General features: G+C 44.9%; 1 protein-coding gene across 1 annotated transcript in view; it reads left to right on the plus strand.

Annotated features, from left to right (window-relative positions):
- MCAM (melanoma cell adhesion molecule) overlaps positions 1-22,438 on the plus strand; it is a 124,483-nt gene that overhangs the window by 95,611 nt on the left and 6,434 nt on the right. Inside the window, exons 11-15 of the mRNA XM_068240969.1 lie at positions 2,240-2,364; positions 4,906-5,065; positions 9,733-9,771; positions 12,148-12,289; positions 15,293-15,404. Coding sequence (XP_068097070.1) covers positions 2,240-2,364; positions 4,906-5,065; positions 9,733-9,771; positions 12,148-12,289; positions 15,293-15,404 — 578 coding nt within the window. The remainder of the gene's footprint in view (positions 1-2,239; positions 2,365-4,905; positions 5,066-9,732; positions 9,772-12,147; positions 12,290-15,292; positions 15,405-22,438) is intronic.

Raw genomic sequence — 22,438 nt, forward strand, 5'->3', positions numbered from 1 at the left:
CCTGCAGTATATGTTAGATAGGTGCCAGCCTGCAGTATAGGATAGATAGGTGCCTGCAGTATAGGATAGATAGGTGCCTGCAGTATAGATTAGATAGGTGCCAGCCTGCAGTATAGGTTAGATAGGTAGGTGCCCTGCAGTATAGATTATATAGGTAGATGCCCTGCAGTATAGATTAGATAGGTAGGTGCCCTGCAGTACAGGTTAGATAATGTGGCTGCAGTGCTGGGGAGAGCGGGCATAGTTGTTAAAACTCACATGTCTTCACCGATGCTCCAGCTACCATCTAGTTCCTCTCCCAGCATCTGTGTATTGGTAACAGCGCCCCCCTGTGGTGACATGCGGTCACGTCATCATAGGGGGCGCTTTTACCAATACACAGATGCTGAGAGAGGAAATAGATGGTAGCTGGAGCATCGGTGAAGACACATGAGTTTTAACTATGCCCGCTCTCCCCAGCACTGCAGAGGGTGCGGGGCCTCCTCAGGCGCGGGGCCTGGGGCGATTGCCCCACTTGCCACCCCCAAAGGCCGGCTCTGTTTTCTTTCTTTCCTGTGCAAGAGTTCAGGTCCACTTTAACCACTTGCCGACCGCGCACTCATACCGCGCGTCGGCAAAGTGGCAGCTGCAGGACCAGCGACGCCAGATGCAGGCTGATTAATCAGGAAGCAGCCGCTCGGGCGAGCGGCTGCTTCCTGTCAATTCACGGCGGGGGGGCTCCGTGAATAGCCTGCGGGCCGCCGATGGCGGCTCGCAGGCTAAATGTAAACACAAGCGGAAATAATCCGCTTTGTTTACATTTGTACGGCGCTGCTGCGCAGCAGCGCCGTAAGGCAGATCGGCGATCCCCGGCCAATCAGCGGCCGGGGATCGCCGCCATGTGACAGGGGACGTCCCGTCACTGGCTGCACAGGACGGATAGCGTCCTGTGCAGCCCTGATCTCCGGGGGGGGAGCAGGTAGGAGAGGGAGGGGGGAATTTCGCCGCGGAGGGGGGCTTTGAGCTGCCCCCCCCCGCCAGCCACATGCAGGCATGAGAGATCGGACCCCCCCAGCACATCATCCCCCTAGTGGGGAAAAAAGGGGGGTGATCTGATCTCTCTGCCTGCTACATGATCTGTGCTGGGGGCTGCAGAGCCCACCCAGCACAGATCACTCAGCACAGCGCTGGTCCTTAAGGGGGGGTAAAGGGTGGGTCCTCAAATGGTTAATGTACTGAAAAATAAAACAAAAAAGGTTACATTAAAACATTCTAAGGCGGGTAAGGGCATCTGAAAAAGGAGAGAGAAGAGAGTGCCTCTATGGTGCAATACCTTTAATTCAGTTTGCAAATTGCGACGTCGCCCGTGGACAGCGGGGGACCTCAACAAGGGTCCGTGGTAGGTCTGGAGTCCAGGCAAGCTCCATGTGCCGGGTTAAAATGACGACGCGTTTCGACACGCCAGTGTGTCTTTGTCAAGATCCTGTCTTGACAAAGACACACTGGCGTGTCGAAAACGTATCGTCATTATGGCCACGGTCGACGTCCGAGGAGTGCAGTATTGAGCATGTGAGATATGCTTGCGAATGTATGCAATCTTGTACGTGCATTTATTTTTGCAATTTGCAAACTGAATTAAAGGTATTGCACCATAGAGGCGTTCTCATCTCTCTCCTTTTTCTGATACAGATACTTGTCAAATCCCACCGCTGTGAGAGCTGCACTGGATGCTACCTTTCCTCCTTTCATTGTCGGACACTGGCATTGGAGAACTGATTCACTTTGGACATAATATCCTGTAGTCCTGGTTGTAACACGCAGCGCGCATATATTTGTCTATTGGGTGAGGGCATCTGACTGCAATCACACAAAAACCTGTCCGCTGCCTTCACTATTGTGTGATATGAAGAGTTCAGAATTTTGCAACCTAAAAGCAGATCATTAAAGCAAACCTAAAGTGAAAATCAATGTATGAGATGATGAATTGCAGCACAGCTAAGAAATAGAACATTAGTAACAAAGAATGTTCCATTCGTTATCCGTATTACACATACAATTCGGTACATCATACGTTTTATCACTTTAAGTTTGCTTTAAGCATATTTTACATACTGAATTTGTAAGGCCATAGTGTTCACCTCAGGTGAACATAAAACGATCAGGCCTGCAGGCTCATGGTTGCTTTCAGGCACCGCCTCTTTTTCCACTTGCACAAATCTGCTTGTCTCATAAGTTTCTGCCTCTTTTCCCTTTCTTGCAGGAAGTCCTCAGGCATTTGTGACTTCATCGGTTTTAGATGTGCGAGAAGGTGAAACAGTGACTGCAAACTGTAATGCCAATGGCTATCCTTTGTCACAGATTACTTGGTACATTAATGGCACGGAGGTAAAGGAACAATTCTTGACTTTACATTTTGTTTGTTATATGTTTCAAATGTAATTACTTACCTGGGGCTTCCTCCAGCCGACTGGCGGGGTCGCAGGGGTGATTGTTACACTTATGGTCTAGTATGAAATCTTTTGCATGCAAACTATTTTGGGAAATGAACATCTTCCATAAGGCTTATTGCACACAGGGACGTTACAGGCGCACGTTAGTGCAGCCTGTAATGCTCCCCCAACGCACAGAAATGTAACACTTGTAACGCAGCAAAGTGCTGCATGCTGTGCGTTAGACTGTTTGCGCATGCTCAGTCATGTTGTGGAGGAGGGGAGAGCGGCTGGGCACATGGCTAAATAATATTCACTGCACTCAGTGATGTGCAGTGTTTACTTCCTGGAGCGGCCGCTCTGTGCGGCGATTGGCCGGGCGGGACCACGTGATGCCTGCATGCGTCCAAGAGTACACATCACGGCATCACGGACGCCAGAGTGAGCTGCACAACGCGGCTCACTCCGACGTCCACACCAGAGAGCACCAGGCGTTGCGTTAGGGGCACGTTATGTGCCCTATAACGTCCCCTAAATGCAACGTCCTGGTGTGTAACTAGCCTAAGTGTATGTTTGTAGCACCTGTCCCAGCTGTAACGAGCACAGTTGTGTCTTTAAGAGGCTTTGCGGCTCTATGCAGTTAGTGTCAGGGCTCATTTCCACTTGTGCGGTGCGAATCGTCGCAGTAAAAATTTGCATGCGGATGCGAATTTCGCATTTGGGTGTATGAGTGCCTGTGTGCTTTTCCATTGATTCCATGCGAATTCGCATGAAAATTCGCATACACCCGCATAGCGGTATGCGGTATGTGAATTCTGATGGCTCTGCCATGCGGATTTTTCACGCAGACGAAAACACTCAGAAATCCTGACAAGTGGAAACAGTCCCATCCACTTGTATTGGCTATGTGAATTTGCATGCGGCAAACGCATGCGAATTCGCGATAGTGGAAACGGGCCCTCAATCATGTGCAGCTTGGTTTTAGATGCGCTGCCATTTCTTTCTACTAATTTGCAGGTGTTACCAGCATTTTAGCAGAGAGCTAGTAAGGGCTCGTTTCCACTATTGCGTTGTGAAATCGCTGCGGCAAAATTCGCATGCGGATGCGAATTTCGCATGCGTGTGCATGCGAATTTTCATGCGAATTCGCATGAAAATTCACAAGGGTGACGATGTATGCAATATTTAACCATGGCAATGCGGTGTGCTTTTCCATTGATTTCATGCGAATTCGCATGAAAATTCGCATACCAAAACAGCATGCGAATTTCCTATTAAATACATTAGCGGCGATTCGCATGCATTCCACTCGCAGGCGAATTCTGCGGCTCTTTTGTGCGTTTTTTCACCGCTGAAAAAAATCGCACCTCAACAACACTACAGTGGAAACAGGCCCATCCACTTGCATTACATGTGCGAATCCGCATGCGTTGGACGCATGCGGATTCGTGATAGTGGAAACGAGCCCTCAGTGTAGAGTCCGTTTACAACAGTAGAAGCTGTAGAAAGTGTTTCAAAGGACATTTTTCAATCAGAGATCAGGAGCACATACTGAAGACAGTTCACAGCAGTTTTTGCCCACCACTGGTGGTCACCTGGCTTTTTTTTTAGTAAGATTTGTTGGGTGCTAGCATCCATCAGGTCCCTAGACTCTCCCCAGACCCTAGGAAACTGCCTAGGATTGCCTTGTCATAGCTCCCAACTGTTCCTCTTTTTGAGGGAGAGTCCCTCTTTGGGAATTCTGTCCCTCCTTCTTCCTTATTTGTCCCTCTTTCCGGACTGATGTACTGCCGCCGGTTCACTTCCGGAATTTGCGACTTGAAAGTCAGAACACCACACGCCCTCGCTCACGTCATCAGGAGTGCATTGCGCAGGCCCAGTACAGCCTGCGCCTGCGCAGTCCGCTCCTGGTGATGTCAGCGTCAGTGGTTTTCTGACTTTACAGTCGGAAATTCCAGAAGTGAACCGGAGGCGGGGCCAGAGCATTGGGGAGTGGCTTCGCGGGCACAGGATGTCTGCAGGGGACCATTAGAAGCCCCGGGTAAGTTCAACTCTTTTTTTTCCCTCTACCCCCCTACATTAGTCCTTTAATATGTAGGAAATGAACCAAGATCAGGATAGAAAGGACCAGTATGGTTTTCAATTATAAAAAAAATATTTTTCTTATTAAATCTCTATGGTATGCATGCAGAACTAGGGGTGTGCTGGGGGTGTGATTAGTGGTGTGGCTTATTTAAAAAATTGGGAGGTATGCCTTGTGGATGATCTGCGTCTGATCCAGCCTTACAGTCTGCTGTGGTCAGGGCAAACTGGCAGCCCTAAGGTAGTGGGAGCATTTATATACCCAGAGTCCAGCTTTAAAAGAAAGTGTCTAAAATGCTAAAGATATGAAAAGTCAGTGCTGCATGTGTATTTATGTCATATGGTTGGTGCCTCTCTAAATGCTGTTGTGTTTCCTGCTGTGCTAATCACTGGCTTCTTGTTGTGTGTCTGACAGGTAACATCTCAGGCTGTCACTTCTAACATCAGTGACTATGAAGTAAGCAGTGAACTCAGCCTGTTGGTGGAAAAAGACTTTGTCAACAAAAGTCTCAAATGTATGGTCCAAAATATGTTCAACAGCAGCACAGCTTTTATTCTGCTCCTGGAGATGGAGAGTAAGTCAATGTGTGTTTTGTATGAGTTTTTTTACACTGCCTCTGCTTGAAAAAGAAAAAATAGTGCTGTTGGTTATACATTCTACAGTGAATCAGATGCTGTGTTCAGTTATGGTGCACTGAGTCACCTACTGGAGTCAGGAAGTCATTTTCAAATGTCTGCATAGTGTTTGAAGTTCACAGACAGGTGAATGTGTGCACAGTGCTTACATGCTCATAAACAAGTGAATGTATGTACAGTGCTTACATGCTCACAAACAAGTGAATGTGTGCACAGTGCTTACATGCTCACAAACAAGTGAATGTATGTACAGTGCTTACATGCTCACAAACAAGTGAATGTATGTACAGTGCTTACATGCTCACACACAAGTGAATGTGTGCACAGTGCTTACATGCTCACAAACAAGTGAATGTGTGCACAGTACTTACATGCTCACACACAAGTGAATGTATGTACAGTGCTTACATGCTCACAAACAAGTGAATGTGTGCACAGTACTTACATGCTCACACACAAGTGAATGTATGCAAAGTGCTTACATGCTCACAAACAAGTGAATGTGTGCACAGTACTTACATGCTCACACACAAGTGAATGTATGCACAGTGCTTACATGCTCACAAACAAGTGAATGTGTGCACTGTGCTTACATGCTCACACACAAGTGAATGTATGTACAGTGCTTACATGCTCACAAACAAGTTAATGTGTGCACAGTGCTTACATGCTCACAAACAAGTGAATGTATGTACAGTGCTTACATGCTCACAAACAAGTGAATGTGTGCACAGTGCTTACATGCTCACAAACAAGTGAATGCGTGCACAGTGCTTACATGCTCACAAACAAGTGAATGTGTGCACAGTGCTTACATGCTCACACACAAGTGAATGTATGTACAGTGCTTACATGCTCACAAACAAGTGAATGTATGTACAGTGCTTACATGCTCACACACAAGTGAATGTATGTACAGTGCTTACATGCTCACACACAAGTGAATGTATGCACAGTGCTTACATGCTCACAAACAAGTGAATGTGTGCACAGTGCTTACATGCTCACAAACAAGTGAATGTATGTACAGTGCTTACATGCTCACACACAAGTGAATGTATGCACAGTGCTTACATGCTCACAAACAAGTAAATGTGTGCACAGTACTTACATGCTCACAAACAAGTGAATGTATGCACAGTGCTTACATGCTCACAAACAAGTGAATGTATGTACAGTGCTTACATGCTCACAAACAATTGAATGTATGCACAGTGCTTACATGCTCACAAACAAGTGAATGTGTGCACAGTACTTACATGCTCACAAACAAGTGAATGTGTGCACAGTGCTTACAGGCTCACAAACAAGTGAATGGGTGCACAGTGCTTACATGCTCACAAACAAGTGAATGTGTGCACAGTGCTTACATGCTCACAAACAAGTGAATGTGTGTACAGTGCTTACATGCTCACAAACAAGTGAATGTGTGCACAGTGCTTACAGGCTCACAAAAAAGTGAATGGTTGCACAGTGCTTACATGCTCACAAACAAGTGAATGTGTGCACAGTGCTTACATGCTCACAAACAAGTGAATGTGTGCACAGTGCTTACATGCTCACAAACAAGTGAATGTGTGCACAGTGCTTACATGCTCACAAACAAGTGAATGTGTGCACATTGCTTACATACAAACAATTGAACGTGTGAATAGTGTTTGAAGTTCTGCCAAGACTACAGTAAACTATCACATAGCACCTTCCAAATGTGAGTATAAATTGGCAGCATTTGTGTTCCTTCTTCCCTAAGGCCGGATCCACACTATAAGTGCTTTTCTGAGCACTTCGCGATTGATTAGCGCTTTTTAAAAATGTCTCCCATTCAGTTTCATTAAAATCACTGTACAAATTGCCTATAAATTGCTGCGATTTTTTTCGCATACGCGATCGCGGCGATTCTTACGTATTTTTTACCGCAATTTTTATGAAAGTAAATAGGAGAAATTTTTAAAAAGCGCTCAGAAAGCGCTAATCTATCACAAAGCGCTCAGAAAAGCGCGGATCTGGCCTCACTGTACTTATTCTATCAAAAACAAACAAAAAAAGGAATTGTTGACAGTAGTTCGGTTTTATGCTAGGTACACACGATACAATTTCCTGTTAGATTTACCTGCCAGATCCATTTTGTCCAACATGTCCGATTTTAATTTCAATCGATTTCCATAAAAGTGAACTCCATTAGACTCCATTCTTACTTCTAAAGAAAACTTACCTGTTCGGTACATCAAGCCCAGAAACAGCACTACACTTACTAACTAAAATATGAAGACATTTTATTAAGTCATTTAACACTATAACCAGGAATAAAAACATTAAAGAAAGATCATAATACCTACGGCACTCATGTCAATAAACATATAAATATTCACGTGATAGCACCAAATAGTAATAAATTATAATACCAGCATTTTTATACTATCACCTGAGGTGCTCATGAAATAGAGCCCCCTCAGGGATTGAACACAGGTTCAGTATATAACGGTGACTAAAGTGTAAAAATAGTGCAGTAGTGTGTGGCATCCAGGACAAGTAAAACCTGGTGTGAGGAAGAAACAGTGCATATAAATACAGATAGCAATTGCAAACAGTCAAATCTTGTGCGGTACGTTTTCTGCAGCGCAGAACATGCAAACCGATCTAATGTTAAAAATGGTTTGTGCTTCCACTTGCTATTTTTAACAGATCCGTATGCTGCATTGCAGTACATGTATCGCTGATATATCTGCTACTTGGTTTCCTAGTCTACTTGCGTAAATAACAGTCCTTGGTTGTAATCAAGTTATTTATTGTTCTTCCAAATTAAAGAAAAATATAACAAAGTAGACAGCAAAGTTACAAGATAAGGCGCTCCTCTAGTCCTATCTACTAATTGCGTATCAATGCAGGCACTCTATATCTTAATCAAGATGGCTGCTGCTTACATCAAAATGGAGGCTTGTTGTCTCTCTATGCTGCTGGTCTTAAGCTGCTGCTGCTCCTTCTGTTGCTGCTGTTGCTATTGCTGCCTCTTAAAAACTCTCACTGAAACTCATTCATTCACATACACACACCCACACAACCACCCCTAGCTCAGGTATCATTCCGCCTCCTTTTGGTCTCCTCCTCAGTTACGTCTTGGATCACTAGATGGTGTTATCCCCTCACTCATGAAGTCCTGTGATGTTGGTTATCTGTCCACCAGGGGGCACCCTGATCATACAGGTGTTTGGGGTCCGGACCATAAACAATGATCTCTGTTGAAACAATAGGTTTCCTGTTGACAAGATAAGCAAGAAGCCGGGAAAGGACAATATAACACCCCAGCAGGAGGTCGGTCCTTTAATGCATCAAAGGACCGACCTCCTGCTGGGGTGTTATATTGTCCTTTCCCGGCTTCTTGCTTATCTTGTCAACAGGAAACCTATTGTTTCAACAGAGGTCATTGTTTATGGAGCCAGGTGGTGTTTGGATCTGATGGCCCAGAGGGCATCCCTAACAGGAAGCCTATTGATTTAACCAAGATCATTGTTTATGGAGCCAGGTGGCGTTTGGATCTGATGGACAAGAGGGCATCCCTAACAGGAAGCCTATTGTGTATTATGCTTTAAGGGTCCCCTTCTTTGACCACCAGTTCATCCTTAAGGCTAACACCACCAGATCTGCAAGAGAGTCTCACTCTTTGATCTTGGTTTCTTGTAGACACCACAAGCTGTTTTTATAGTTCATTCACCTGGTCCATTGCATGTTCCATATTTCCCAACAAAATAATATCCAACAATCGCAAGGTCCAAACCTGCTGCATTCTTCCAGATTGCAGTATGTTTCCTGTAGAGACCGTATGGGAGTCTGTGGTGGTGCCCAAACTTCCACAGCTCAATAGTGCCCAGATTTCATGTTTCTGTCCTAAAGTATTAACCCTTACTGTGAAAAAAAGAAAAAGACAATAAAGGCAACTTGCGAGTGGAATTGGTACTATACGAGTTCAGGTTTAACACATCACGCTATCACTTTAACTGCACTTTTAGGTGAATTTGTCACAATGAAAGTTGCTAGGATTTCCCCTGCCCAGTGTCCCAGGAAAAGGGAGGCCTACGACCCACTAGCAGTGCTTTAGTAGCGTTTGCTAATCGCCGGCGACCAGCAAAGAGCTACAGCAGTGGAACCCTATGAGGGTGGTTCCACCACAGCTCTTGTTGTTTTTGCTCAGTGATCGGGCTGCAGCATTTTGTGGAACGATCCCGGAGCGATGGCACTAATGGGATGCAGGGTCAAATTGCAATCGCTCACGGAATTGCGGTAAAATCGCAAACTTATGTAAATCAGCATCTCTTTGGGATCCGACACAAAGTGCTGCCAGTGGGTGTCAGGTCGGGAAAATGATGCATGCCCCATAGCAACCAGTAAAAGCTGACGCTCAGAAAGTGGCTGCACCAACATTGCAGTCCAATCATAGTTCACACTTTGGCAGAGTGGGCAAGAACAAATTGTGTTTTCACCGGAGATCAAGCTTCTTTAAAGGAAACCTTTAGAAAGAACAGGCAGGAATGCGGTACATCACTTCTTTCCATAGCCCCACTTTAAAACTTACCTTTGTGAATTTAATTAGGATTTTCATTTTCTTTTGCAGCGCCGGTAGAGAAAACCGTTGAACCTCCCCGTAAGCCAGGTAAACAAATTTAAATTTTAAAGCAAAACTGCATCAAAAATGAGCATAATAACCTGAATACATGTATAGATATAAATGATAAGGACTTGTCTGTTATATGGAGATATGACTGGTTGTTAAAGAGGAGCTGTCAGCCATACCAATCCAATCCAATCCAATCCAAAAAAGATTTATTGGCAGGACCAAATACATTTAGCATTGCCAAAGCAAAACAAAACATTAACATGGGGAGGGGAGATTGTGGGAATAAGGGAAGGATATAGGGGGTTGGGGTATATAGTCCATAGGTGTGTGGAGGATGTAAGGGACAGCATGGGGGACTGGGATATACAGTCCATAGGGGGGTATTGGGGGGAATACAGTCCATGTGGTATCATGTTCCTCTCAGTTGGTGGAAGGCTGTGACATATCGGGCAGCTATTTGCACGGTTGTTTCCTCCTCCCCCAGTAGGATGTAGAGTTTCCTCTCTTCATCTGTGGAGGTAAAATCCTGGATGTGGGCGGAGAGTCTCTGGAAGTGGGCGGTCCTCACAGGTGTGTATTTGCTGCAGTGTAGCAGGAATCGGGCCTCATCCTCCAAGACCTCCTGGTCGCATTGTCTGCACAGTCTCTCCTCCCGGGGCTTCCATGTCTGTCTGTGCCGCCCTTTCTCTACCTCCAGGTTGTGGGCGCTCAGACGGTACAGGCTCAGGGTCTGTCTGTCTTTGTGGTGGTGTAGCCTCTCCAGATATGGAGCCATTGTGTACTCCCTCTGTAGTGATTGATAGACAGCGAGTCTCAGAAAAAAAACCACATATATAAGTAGATAAATACTTGCTCTACTTACATAACATATGTATTGCATTGTCCAAGTTTTGATTCTAGTGATTTTTCTACATTAAAAAAAGAGAAAAACCTTCTTAATATTTCTCATTTTAACTGTGGCTATTTTGAAGCCAATCCTGATGTAATTTCCTCCCTTACTCTCCTCTGCCTGATTGTGTATGCATAGTCTACCCTTAACTATAGAAAGTGCATTGTCTTAGCATGAGAAATATTGGCCAGAGAGGAACAGAGATGTAGGAGAGGAAAACAGGAGGGAAAGAGGCTTCAGCCAATCAGGCTGCATTAGTTAAGTCTGAGGGGAAGTAGAGAAGCAAAAAAGGACAACCCAGCATGTTCTGCAACTTCCTTTTTGTGTACCAAATAAGAGTCAGGTAAACTGAGGAATGATCATTTATCAACAAGTTAAGTAATAGTGATTTTAACTTTTGGATTGCCTGGTTAGCATCCTTATTACTTGTTTTCCAGATAAAAATAAAGAAATGATTTTTGATTTTATGCCTGACAGTTACACTTTAAGGGAAACACGTACATATGCTTCCTATACATGGGACCTTGGAGTACAGTTTATCTCAGGAACAGGAAACAAAAAAGCTGTTCTACTCTAACCGACCAATGTCCATTCATCCTGTCACTAATATCACATGACCAGATATGAAGACAATTGTCCAATAGTAGCAGTTTAGTTAGGCTGGAAAGGGTGGGCACAATTTAAGATTCTGTTATGCAGTCACACAGCCAGAGCTCCAGCGTTGCATCTGGCTCTTCCAGAAGCCAACCCAGTCAGCCTCCTCTTTGGACCCACACAGCATTTCCAGTGCCCTTACAGTTGGGCACACACCCATTTGATGAATTCCCGCGGCAGTGCTAACAGCTTCAGGGGAATTCAGATTAGCTATTAGTGAGTGGCCGGTTAGCCATTGTTATTTTGTGGGCCTATGAGCTTGTTTCCCCACCTGATTGATCCCAGCCTCAATAAAGCGCTGGCCCGTCTGTCAAAGCGGTTAGTTGCTTGTGTGCTAAGCTGCTGGTGTGCGACCTTGTTTTGGATTCCTGTCTGTGTCGACCTCTGCTTGTACTGACATAGAAGATCAGTCAGCCAGGCGGATAAACCACGGATGAGACAAGAGTGACCAAGAAACCACTCTTGTCTCATCCGTGGTTTATCCGCCTGCCTGACTGATCTTCTTATGTAGGACCGTTGGCTGGTTCCTGACCTTGAATTTGCCTATCCCTTGAATTGCTAGTCATCTGACCTCCTGTGTTTGACCTTCAGCCTTCTCCTTGGACTTGAAATCCAATTTAAAAATATTTATTATTACACATAATAAATAGCCTGATTTTCCTGAGGAGGCGAGGTGACACGCGAAACAGCTGTTGACACAGGTGGTCGGTTTTAACCTGTTGTAATTTTGTACCGTGGTAAATAAGTGTTCCTGAATCGAATGCCGGAATCTGTTCTGCTTCCTTGATGATTTATTATGACGCAAGTAGAAAAAAACAAGAAACATGTAACTAGTAATATGCTGAGTTTTATATTTTTTGTTTCTGCAGAAGGCCACGGTGATAAAAGTTATGGTGTATTGATTGTAATTGTCATTATCTGTATCCTTGCCCTGGCTGTTCTGGGGGCTGTGCTGTACTTTCTCTACAAAAAGGGACAAATTCCATGTGGACGCTCTGGTAAAAAAGAAATGTAAGTAACATTTGATTTGTTATATAGACTAAAGTTCCTCTTTAAAGTGGATCCGAGATGAAAAACTAACTATTACAAGTAACTTGTCTATATATCTTATCTAAAGTTTAGATAGTTTACACAGAAAATCTAGCTGCAAACAGCTTCAATAGTTTACGATTATTTATTCCTGTGATACAATGAGGGCAGCCATGTTCTGCTTGTCACAGGCTGAGGGCTGGAGATGCTATCATCTTGCCTGTGTGTAATATGACAAATTCAGTCCCCTCTCCTCCTCACTCCTCCCCTCTGCCTCTGAAATCTCTGGCTAGTAACCTCCTCTTTCTCCTGCCCAGACTGAGCTCCCATAAACCATTGCTACAGTGCCAAGGCACTCTAAAAAGCTGTGGGCGAGGCTTGTTTAGTTTATAGGGAATTAGAGTATTAAAACAAAAAAGTATTTGACTTGAGGAATGCCCTATAAACTATATGAAAGGAACACAATTATGCAATGTGTAAAAGTTTATCTCGGATCCACTTTAAATATTACCATATTGCTCTTTATCATCATCTATAATGTATAAAAAACTACGACCGAGAATATCATTTATGAACATGTAGGGGAGAGGGGTGTTACTATAGGGGAGCAGCGCCTGCAGTTGTAGGGGGAACCAGAGCTGTGGGGGGCCCCCAACTACTAACCTTCCCTTCCTCTGATACAGGGGGTTACACTTCAGATCAGGTGTTTTTGTGGCTACACTTGTTATGGGTGTGAAGATCACGATGGCCACACTTGCTCCATGACCATTGTGAGATGGGCCTAAAGGCCATGAAGGGCACCAAGGGGAGGCAAGGGAAGGGTTGAGTTCATTGGTGGGAGAGAGCGAGCTATCAACATTTTGCTGGGGGGAGGGAGCATGAATTGTAGTTACCATTGGACAATTCCTTCCGGGCAAGGCAGTTGAATCACTTCCCTGGATTTAATTTGTCACAGTATCACTTAGTTTTCTGTTGAAAGAAATGTTTGTAAGACCTTTGATGAATTCATTTATTTTATTTTACCAATACTATCTCCTCCTATAGGGCATTCCACAACTTAACTACCAGAACGCTGCAGAGTTCAGACAGAGCTGACAGGCTTGATTTACACTTGCTGTTTACTTGCAGATTATGGAAAATCAAACAAGCTGTTCGCTGTAAACACACACAGGGTGAATTTCTCTGTGTTTACCTTTTCTCCTGTGCAAGAGTTTAAAGAGAACCTGTAACAAATAAAAGTTACCCTTTGGGGGTACTTACCTAATGAGGGGGAAGCCTCAGGGTGCCAATGAGGCTTCCCCCTCCCCTGCAGCTGCAGGCAATCCAGCGCTGGCTCCCCGAAGTGTCCCGGAATCCTCCCTCGACAAGCCTGACAAGTGCTTATAAGCGCTGATTTATTTACCTTTCCTGGCTCCAGCGGGGGCGCTGTTGCGGCTCTCCTCACGGAGATAGGAAAAAATAGCCAATCTGTGTCGGGTCCACTCTACTACGCAGGCGCAGAAGACTTGCGTCTGTGCAGTAGAGCTGCCCGACAGCGATCGGCTATTTCTGCCTGTCTCCGAACGGAGAGCCGATACTGCGTCTGCGCTGGGAAGGTAAATATTTACATCCCCGCTGTTCGGGGAGCTTTATCGCCACCATCGTGGGACCGAGGAGGACGGGGGAAGTCTCAATAGGATCCGGAGGCTTCCCTCACCTGAGGCGAGTGCCCCCCCAGGGGAGTTTTTCTGGTTACAGGTTTTCTTTAATTCTGCTTTAAAATCTTAGTGTGGGTTTTACCTTATCACACCCAAGGTCAGCTTTAGGAGATTATATTCATGACATGACATGCTTGAGTTATTAAAGTGATACTGAAGTGAAAATTTATAAAAAGGTTGATACTCACCTATGGAGAGGGAAGGCTCTTGTGCCTTCACTGCGCCCTCATTCCAGTGTTGTCACCCCCGTTGTATGTATTCAACCAACTGGTCAAATATGCCTTTAGGGACCTTCAGAGGCATTTGTTTCTCCGAGAGCTCCCAAGGACAGTCAGCTGCGTACTGCGTATGCGTGAGCGCGCACTTCTTTGTGCATGCACAGTATATGTCCTCTACCCTTCCTTTCCTTGAGCATTGCACTAATGAAATGCTACCTTGCATTGTACATAGAAATACAGATGGTAGTAGAGTAGCAAAGGAGTCCCAATAGCAAATTCTTCCATATATATTTCACTGTATTATACTGTATTATGCATTAATATAGCACTGACATTTTTCCCCAGTGCACTTCACGTAGTATGTGAAGTACTATACCTTGCGCAGTATCACGAAGCTTCACTCGACCAAAGTAAGTATATTCATGTTCTCCTGGGGATCTCACAGGGTTAAGATGGCCATACACTTATAGATTTGCAGCAGATTCAACCATCAGATTTCAGTCAGATGCCTGTCAGGTCGAATCTGACAGGAATCTATCCGATGTGTGCCACATACTAGGAACAGATTTCCAATAGATTTCAGAATGAAATCTATTGGAAATCGATCTAAATGCATTATTGGACCACTAGATCCATTGCAACTCTATGGGCCATCGATCTGCTGCCATCCTGTCAGATAATCGAAAATCGGCCACAAATCGTTTGCTATATAGTTTTGATAGAATCGATTTCTGATCGATCAATCAATTCTATAGAATGGATTGATCAATCGATGGCCAAAATCGACCAGTGTATGGGCCCCTTTACTTTAATGCAGTTTAGTGCATATGTCCCTTGGAGTTGCCCCATCTTTGGAAGCACTTGGGTTTCCAGGGGCTACTGGCGGCGGCGTATCCTTACTGGGGGACAGAGCAGGAAGGAGCGGACCAACACGGGATACGGAAGGCTCAATAGATCCAGAGCCTTCCCTCTCCATAATTAAATATCTGTTTTTTATTTTTTTTTTTACTACAGATTAGCTTTCAATCTCTGCTTCTTAAACATTCCTTTTTTTCTAAATATGTTTATAGAACCAAGCCTGGAAGTAAAGGGCAGATAGTTGTGGAAATGAAGCCAGACTCTCCAGCAGAAGAGTCTGTTTTGCTCCCAGGATCTCAAGACAAGCTGCCCCTAGGAGATCAGGTAAGTTATTCTCACCATTCTTACACATAAGTGTTTATTAGATATAGAGGATGTACAGTGGGATGCAAAAGTTTGGACAACCTTGTTAATCGTCATGATTTTCCTGTATAAATCTTTGGTTGTTACGATAAAAAATGTCAGTTAAATATATCATATAGGAGACACACACAGTGATATTTGAGAAGTGAAATGAAGTTTATTGGATTTACAGAAAGTGTGCAATAATTGTTTAACCTCCCTGGCGGTAAGCCCCTGAGCACGGGCTATGCCGCCGGGAGGCACCGCTCAGGCCCCGCGGCGCCGATTTGCATAATTTTTTATGCTAGCTGCGTGCAGTGCCCGATCGCCGCCACTACCCGCCGATCCGTTGCGCTGTGGTGTGGATCGGAGTCCCCCTTGACGTCACGACATCGATGACGACGGTGACGTCATACCGCCCCGTCGCCATGGCGACGGGGGAAGCCCTCCAGGAGATCCCGTTCTTTGAACGGGATCGCCTGATCTCCGATCGCCGGAGGCGATCGGAGGGGCTGGGGGGATGCCGCTGAGCAGCGGCTATCATATAGCGAGACTTTGTCTCGCTACATGAAAAAAAAAAAATTTTTAAAAACCGCATTTGCTGCCCCCTGGCGGATTTTTAGCAAACCGCCAGGAGGGTTAAAGAAATTTAGGCAGGTGCATAAATTTGGGAAAAAAAATGAAATCAATATTTAGTAGATCCTCCTTTTGCAGAAATTAAAGCATCTAAACGCTTCCTGTAGGTGAGAGTTTTGATGAAGGTATTTTGGACCATTCCTCTTTACAAAACATCTCTAAGAACTCGAGTTCATTTAGGTTTGATGGCTTCCGAGCATGGACAGCTCTCTAACTCACACCACAGATTTTCAATTATATTCAGGTCTGGGGACTGAGATGGCCATTCCAGAACGTTGTACTTGTTCCTCTGCATGAATGCCATAGTGGATTTTGATCAGTGTTTAGGGTCGTTATCTTGTTGAAAGATCCAGCCCCGGCGCTGCTTCAGCTTTGTCACTAATTCCAGGACAATGGTCTCCAGAATCTGCTGATACTGAGTGGAATCCATGCCTCCCTCAACTTTGACATGATTCCCAGTCCCTGCACTAGTCACGCAGTCCCACAGCATGATGGAACCACCACCATATTTTACTGTAGGTAGCAGGTGTTTTTCTTAGAATGATGTGTTCTTTTTCCTCCATGCATAACGCCCCTTGCTATGCCCAAATAACTCAATTTTAGTTTCAGTCCACAGGAACTTATTCCAAAATGAAGCTGGCTTGTCCAAATGTGCTTTAGTGTTTCTCAACATGTTATTGGTATGTACCCCCTTTAAAACCCTGTACTCACCAAGTACCTCCTAGCATAGTAAACATCACAAGTACCCCTTGACAAATATATATTTAATCCTAGTACATAATTGGTTCTAAACAATTTCCAAGCATTTACTATTGCTTTTAATTAGCTAAAATACTAACTTGGTATTGTTTGAATAAGATTTATTATTTTCTAAAACTCTATATTTGTTATTCTTGGTTAAAGTGGACCCAAACCAAACATTTTTTTAATTCAAAATATTGAGTTGCACCACTCTGACACATACAAAGATAAATAAACACTCATTCAAGCCTATGAGCATTTCAGTGCATGCTTTTCACCCTTCTGTTTTCATAACTAGGGTTATACAGGTGGCAGCCATTAGCAATTCCTCCTTTGCCGGACACCATCTATTCCACCATCTGTGATTTGTGTACAATCGGGTCATACCCACTTTTTCTTCCATCTCACCTTTTTTTTTTGATACATCTATTCCACCAGTCTGCCGGATTCTGTCCCGGAAATATGAAAGGAAGGGATGGGTTCCTCCAATAAATGTAAAATATTTTTTATTTGTCATCATGCAGCTGAAAAAAGGCTGCTATTTATTATTATAATTTAGAAAATAGATTTTATTTCTGAAATCTTGTATTTTTAATTTGGGTCCACTTTAAGTATATCAAGCCCGAGTACCCCCTGGAACCCTCAGAAGTACCCCCTGGGGTACGCGTACCACACGTTGAGAACCTATGCTTTAGCATACCTAAAGCGGCTCTGTTTGTGCTGTGGGCGGAGAAAAGGCTCCCTCTGCATCACTTTCGCATACAGCCTCTCTTTGTGGAAAGTGCACCAAATAGTTGAATGATGCACAGTGACTCCATCTGCCGCAAGATAATGTTGTAGGTGTTTGGTGCTGGTCTGTGGGTTGACACCATTCGTCACTTCTGTCAATCCGAGATTTTTCTTGGTCTGCCACTTCGAGCCTTAACTTGAACTGAGCCTGTGGTCTTCCATTTCCTCAATATGTTCCTAACTTTGGAAAGAGCTGAAATCTCTGAGACAGCTTTCTGTATCCTTCCCCTAAACCATGATGGTGCACAGTCTTTGTCTTTAGGTCATTTGAGGGTTGTTTTGAGACACTTGCTACTCTTCAGAGAAAATTTTAAAGAGGAGGGAAACTTACAAGTGACCCCCTTAACCACTTAAGGACCAGAGGTGTTTTGTTAGATCTGTGCTGCGTGGGCTCTCCAGCCAGCAGCACAGATCGTGATTTAGCTAGGGCGATCAGACTTCCCCCCCCCCTTTTTTTCCCAACTAGGGGGATGTCCTGCTGGTGGGGTCTGATCGCCGCCGCTCTGTTGTGCCTTGCGGGGGGGCTCCTCAAAGCCCCCCTCCAAAGCGATTTCCGCCCTCCCTCTTCTTCCCTCCCTCTCGCTGTGGGCGGCACAGGACGGAGATCAGCCTATCAGATGCCGGCGATCCCCGGCCAATCAGAGGCGATCTCCTTTACGGCGCTGTTGCGCGGCAGCACTGTATGATGTAAACAGCGGGGATTTCTTCCCCGCGTGTTTACATTTAGCCTGTGAGCCGCGATCGGAGGCTCGCGGGCAGTTCACAGAGACACCCTCCATGGAAACCCACAAACGATCAGCCACCGCCTATCAGCGTTGGCTGGTCTTTAAGTGGTTAAATACTCTTTCTCATGAGTGGATTCACCTGTGTATGTAGGTCAGGAGTCACTGAGCTTACCAAGCCAATTTAAGTTCCAATAATTAGTTCTAAAGGTTTTGGAATCAATAAAATGACAACAGTGCCCAAATGTATGCACCTGCCTAATTTTGTTTAAACAATTATTGCATACTTTCTGTAAATCCAATAAACTTCATTTCACTTCTCAAATATCACTGTGTGTGTCTCCTATATGATATATTTAACTGACATTTTTATCGTAACAACCAACGATTTATACAGGAAAATTATGACGATTAACAAGGTTGCCCAAACTTTCGCATCCCACTATTATATTAGGGGTGCCTTTCATTTAGTGTCCCTGGCCTTTCATTTTCTTGTGCAATGTGCTAATAATATGCTGCCTTGTACTGAACAATTAAAAATGTAATGTGAATAAAACAACTGAGAAAGACAAATAGTAGTAGTGTAAAAAAGAAGTCCAATAACAGATTGTGGGGACAAACCAATTCATGTATTCTTATGATTTTTTTTTAACATGTGTAAGGAAACCAGACTGTGTGTAGTAAACCCATGCAAACGGATCGATTCAATTCAAGTTTTCTCCTACCGGTAGAAGTTAATTGCTCCACTCTGTTTTAAATAACTTTTCAGACCTCTGCAACTGAAAAAGTACTAAAAAGTAGGTGGAAAAAGCACTGTCAAAATTATTCTGAGTACCGTATATACTCGTATATATGCCGGATTTTTGACACTCAAAAAGTGGCCCAAAAGTGGGGGTCTCGGCATATATGCGAGTCATGATGGATGATGCTAAAGTGACCCCCCCATCGCTCTGGTATGTGCCCCCTCCGCTGGAGCGGTATATGTAAAAACTGGTTTCCCCCCTGCGGTATCTGCCTCCTCTCTGACTGGAGCGGATTCCTCCCCGAATCTCTTTCCTGTGATTTTCAGAGCTTCCTGCACTTACTTGTCCAGTCTTGAGCCCCCGTAATGGTGTAGAGGGGTGCAGAGTGCCAGCGTCACATGTCCGGGGCGCCGTGATGCTGTCTGCGGTTAGAGCAGAGCTGAGTATCAGCATCATGTGTCAGGGGATTCCCTTCTTCTCTGACACTCTCACTGTGTCTCATATCTATGACGCCATCTAGTGGCGTCTTGAGACACAGTGAAGAAGGGAATCCCCGGACATGTGATGCTGATACTCAGCTCTCCTCTACCCGCAGACAGCTTACGGGGCTCCGGACATGTGATGCTGGCACTCGGCACCCCTCTACACCATTATGGGGGCTCAGGACTGGACAAGTAAGAGCAGAAAGCTTTGCAAATCACGGGGGTAGGGGGCAGAGACTCGGGCAGGAAACAATTATATGCATATACCATTCCAGCAGGGAGGGGCACGGACATAGCGGGGGTACATCATTTTTAAATAGCCACAGAGGTACTAGGGTGAGAGGGGGTGCATGGGCACAGTTGGGGGGGGGAAATCACATTGAAGAGAATCATTCTGATCCCTATTGTTTTAAATAGCAAGGGAGGCACCATTGCTGTTCTCAGTCTGCTGTAACAAATATATTCTTGTGACAAGTTTGTTGGACCTGCTTGTCTTTGCATAGCAGGTCACTACTAAATACTCTGATCACAATGTGGGAAGGGGGTCTGCCTAGCATTGTTGGGCACACATGGCTGTGGGGAATGGGACTGCCTAGTATTGGGGTCACATCTGGCTAATTATACTAGGGGTGGGCTTATTTGCGAGTCAATTACTTTTTCCTGCTTCCTGGAGTAAAACTTGGGGGGTCGGCTTATATGCGAGTATATATGGTATTTTCTTGGTTGCTGGTGGCTTAAAAGATTCCAGAGCCAAAAGGATCTGGTAAAAAAGTGAAGCTGTAGTGGGTAGGGGGCATAATCAAATACTTACCACGCCTCCTGTTCCCCTCCACTCAATCAGATTCTCTTCGGCGACTTCGGCTACTCCAAACCTGGACATACTGCACCGCGCATGCACAGTATTTCTGTTCTGCTCCCCTATTGCGGCGCAGTGATGTCACAGGACAGAATTGTACTCGCTCCTGTGCTCCAGTGTGCATGCTGATTGGAGACGCGGGAGGAGCGAGCGTGCTCCTATCCTGTGGCATCACTTTGCATGGCCACAGGGGAGCAGAACAGACATACTGTACATGCGAGGTGTAGTATGTCCAAGTCGGCAAGAACGGGATTGAGAGGAGTAGAACGGCGAGTGTCGGAGGTAAACAGGATGCGCTGGTATCGGCTCTGGTATCCTTTAAAAGGCATTTTTGATAAGATGTGAAAATATCATCTAGGAGAAAACTTAGTAGAAATGGCTGGAACCTCAGATTTTCGGTTCGCGAACCTCGAACACGAATTTACGCAAAAGTTCGAGTTAGCCCGAACCGCAATAGACTTCATTGGGCAGGCGAACTTGAAAAACTACAAACATTGTTTCTGACCACAAAAGTGATGGAAAAGATGTTTCAAGGGGTCTAACACCTGCAGGGTGACTGTGACTACAAGAGGAATTTTTTTTTTTAAAAAGACCTTATACTTTTTGAGAAAATCAATTTTAAAGATCTCGTACTGAGTGTGGGAAATGTTCCAACCGCCGCCGACTTTAACGGTTAATAGCAAAGCCACCTTAAATGCCATAAACACCAAATTTGCATGGGAATGTTAAGAACAGTGGGAACAATAGGAAAAAAAGACCTTATATTTTTTGAGAAAATTGATTTTAAAACTTCAAAGAAAAATAGTATACATTTAAATGTGTAAATGACAGTTCTTGACCATTTGTCTCCCATGCAGGCTGGGATAGCCAGAATGCGGAGCCCCGGCCGACTGAGGGGGGGGTTCATGGTGGCATCTGGGAGTCCCCTTTAAGAAGGCTAGGTGAGGGTGACAGGTGAAGGCAGGTGGGGAGAGACAGCGGAAGCTGACAGCTATGCGTCTTTTTAATGAATTGAATCGAATGAAAACTGATTCATTTGATTCAATTCATTAAAAAGAACCGGATCATGATGAACCAGTTAGTATAGCTGTGAATGCGTCCGTCTTGTAGTCACTGCCCCCCTCCATGTACTCTGCAAATTTGGTGTTTCTACTATGTAAGGGGACTTTGCTATTAACCGCTAAAGTCGGCGGGCGTTTAATTTTCCCACGGTCAGAAGGAGAATTTTAAAATCGATTTTCTCAAAAACTCAACACACACAAGCAATAGAACACAGCAGTACATGCATCCAGCTACATTTGAAATTGGTCAGCAGGTGCTCGTCAGCCAATCAGGATGCACTGTCATACACCCTTTACCTGCCATACCACATCTAGCAGCCATTAGCATTCAGGTGGGAGGCTTCAGTTGGACGCCATCGCAAGATTGCGTCGCTAGCAGGACCGCCCCGTGCAGGCATCCCTCCCACAGGGGTCCCTCCCTAACCGCTCACCTGTCCGCCATGTCCTAGAGCTGAAAGGGTGTATGACAGTGCATCCTGATTGGCTGACGAGCACCTGCTGACCAATTTCAAATGTAGCTGGATGCATGTACTGCTGTGTTCTATTGCTTGTGTGTGTTGAATTTAGCATTCAGTATGGAGGCAGTGTTGGTGGGTTTTCTGGATGTGAGAGGTCCAGAGCCTGGGTGTGAGAGGTCCAGGCCCACCTGCACTCCCCTCCAGGTATCATGTGTTGGCCTTGGGGCCCCGGCCAGTGAGAGATGTCCGGGGCCCCTGGCCATCGTGTGAACCAATCGTGTGTTTTTAAAAAAAAAATTCTCAAAAACTATAAGGTCTTTTTGAAAAAAAAATGTTCCTCATATACCCACTGTCCCTATTAACATACCCTGCAAAGTTGGTGTTTATAGCATGTAATGAGGCTTGGCTATTAAGTCGGCGCCATTAAAGTCTATGGGAAAAATACGAACACAAACTTTTTTGAAAAAAAAGTGCATTTCGCGCTGAACGCGAACCGCTGAGAGTAGCGCAAACAAGTTCGCCGGCGAA

This window comes from Hyperolius riggenbachi, chromosome 6 (assembly GCF_040937935.1).
Source record: "Hyperolius riggenbachi isolate aHypRig1 chromosome 6, aHypRig1.pri, whole genome shotgun sequence".
NCBI classification, from domain to species: Eukaryota; Metazoa; Chordata; class Amphibia; order Anura; family Hyperoliidae; genus Hyperolius; species Hyperolius riggenbachi.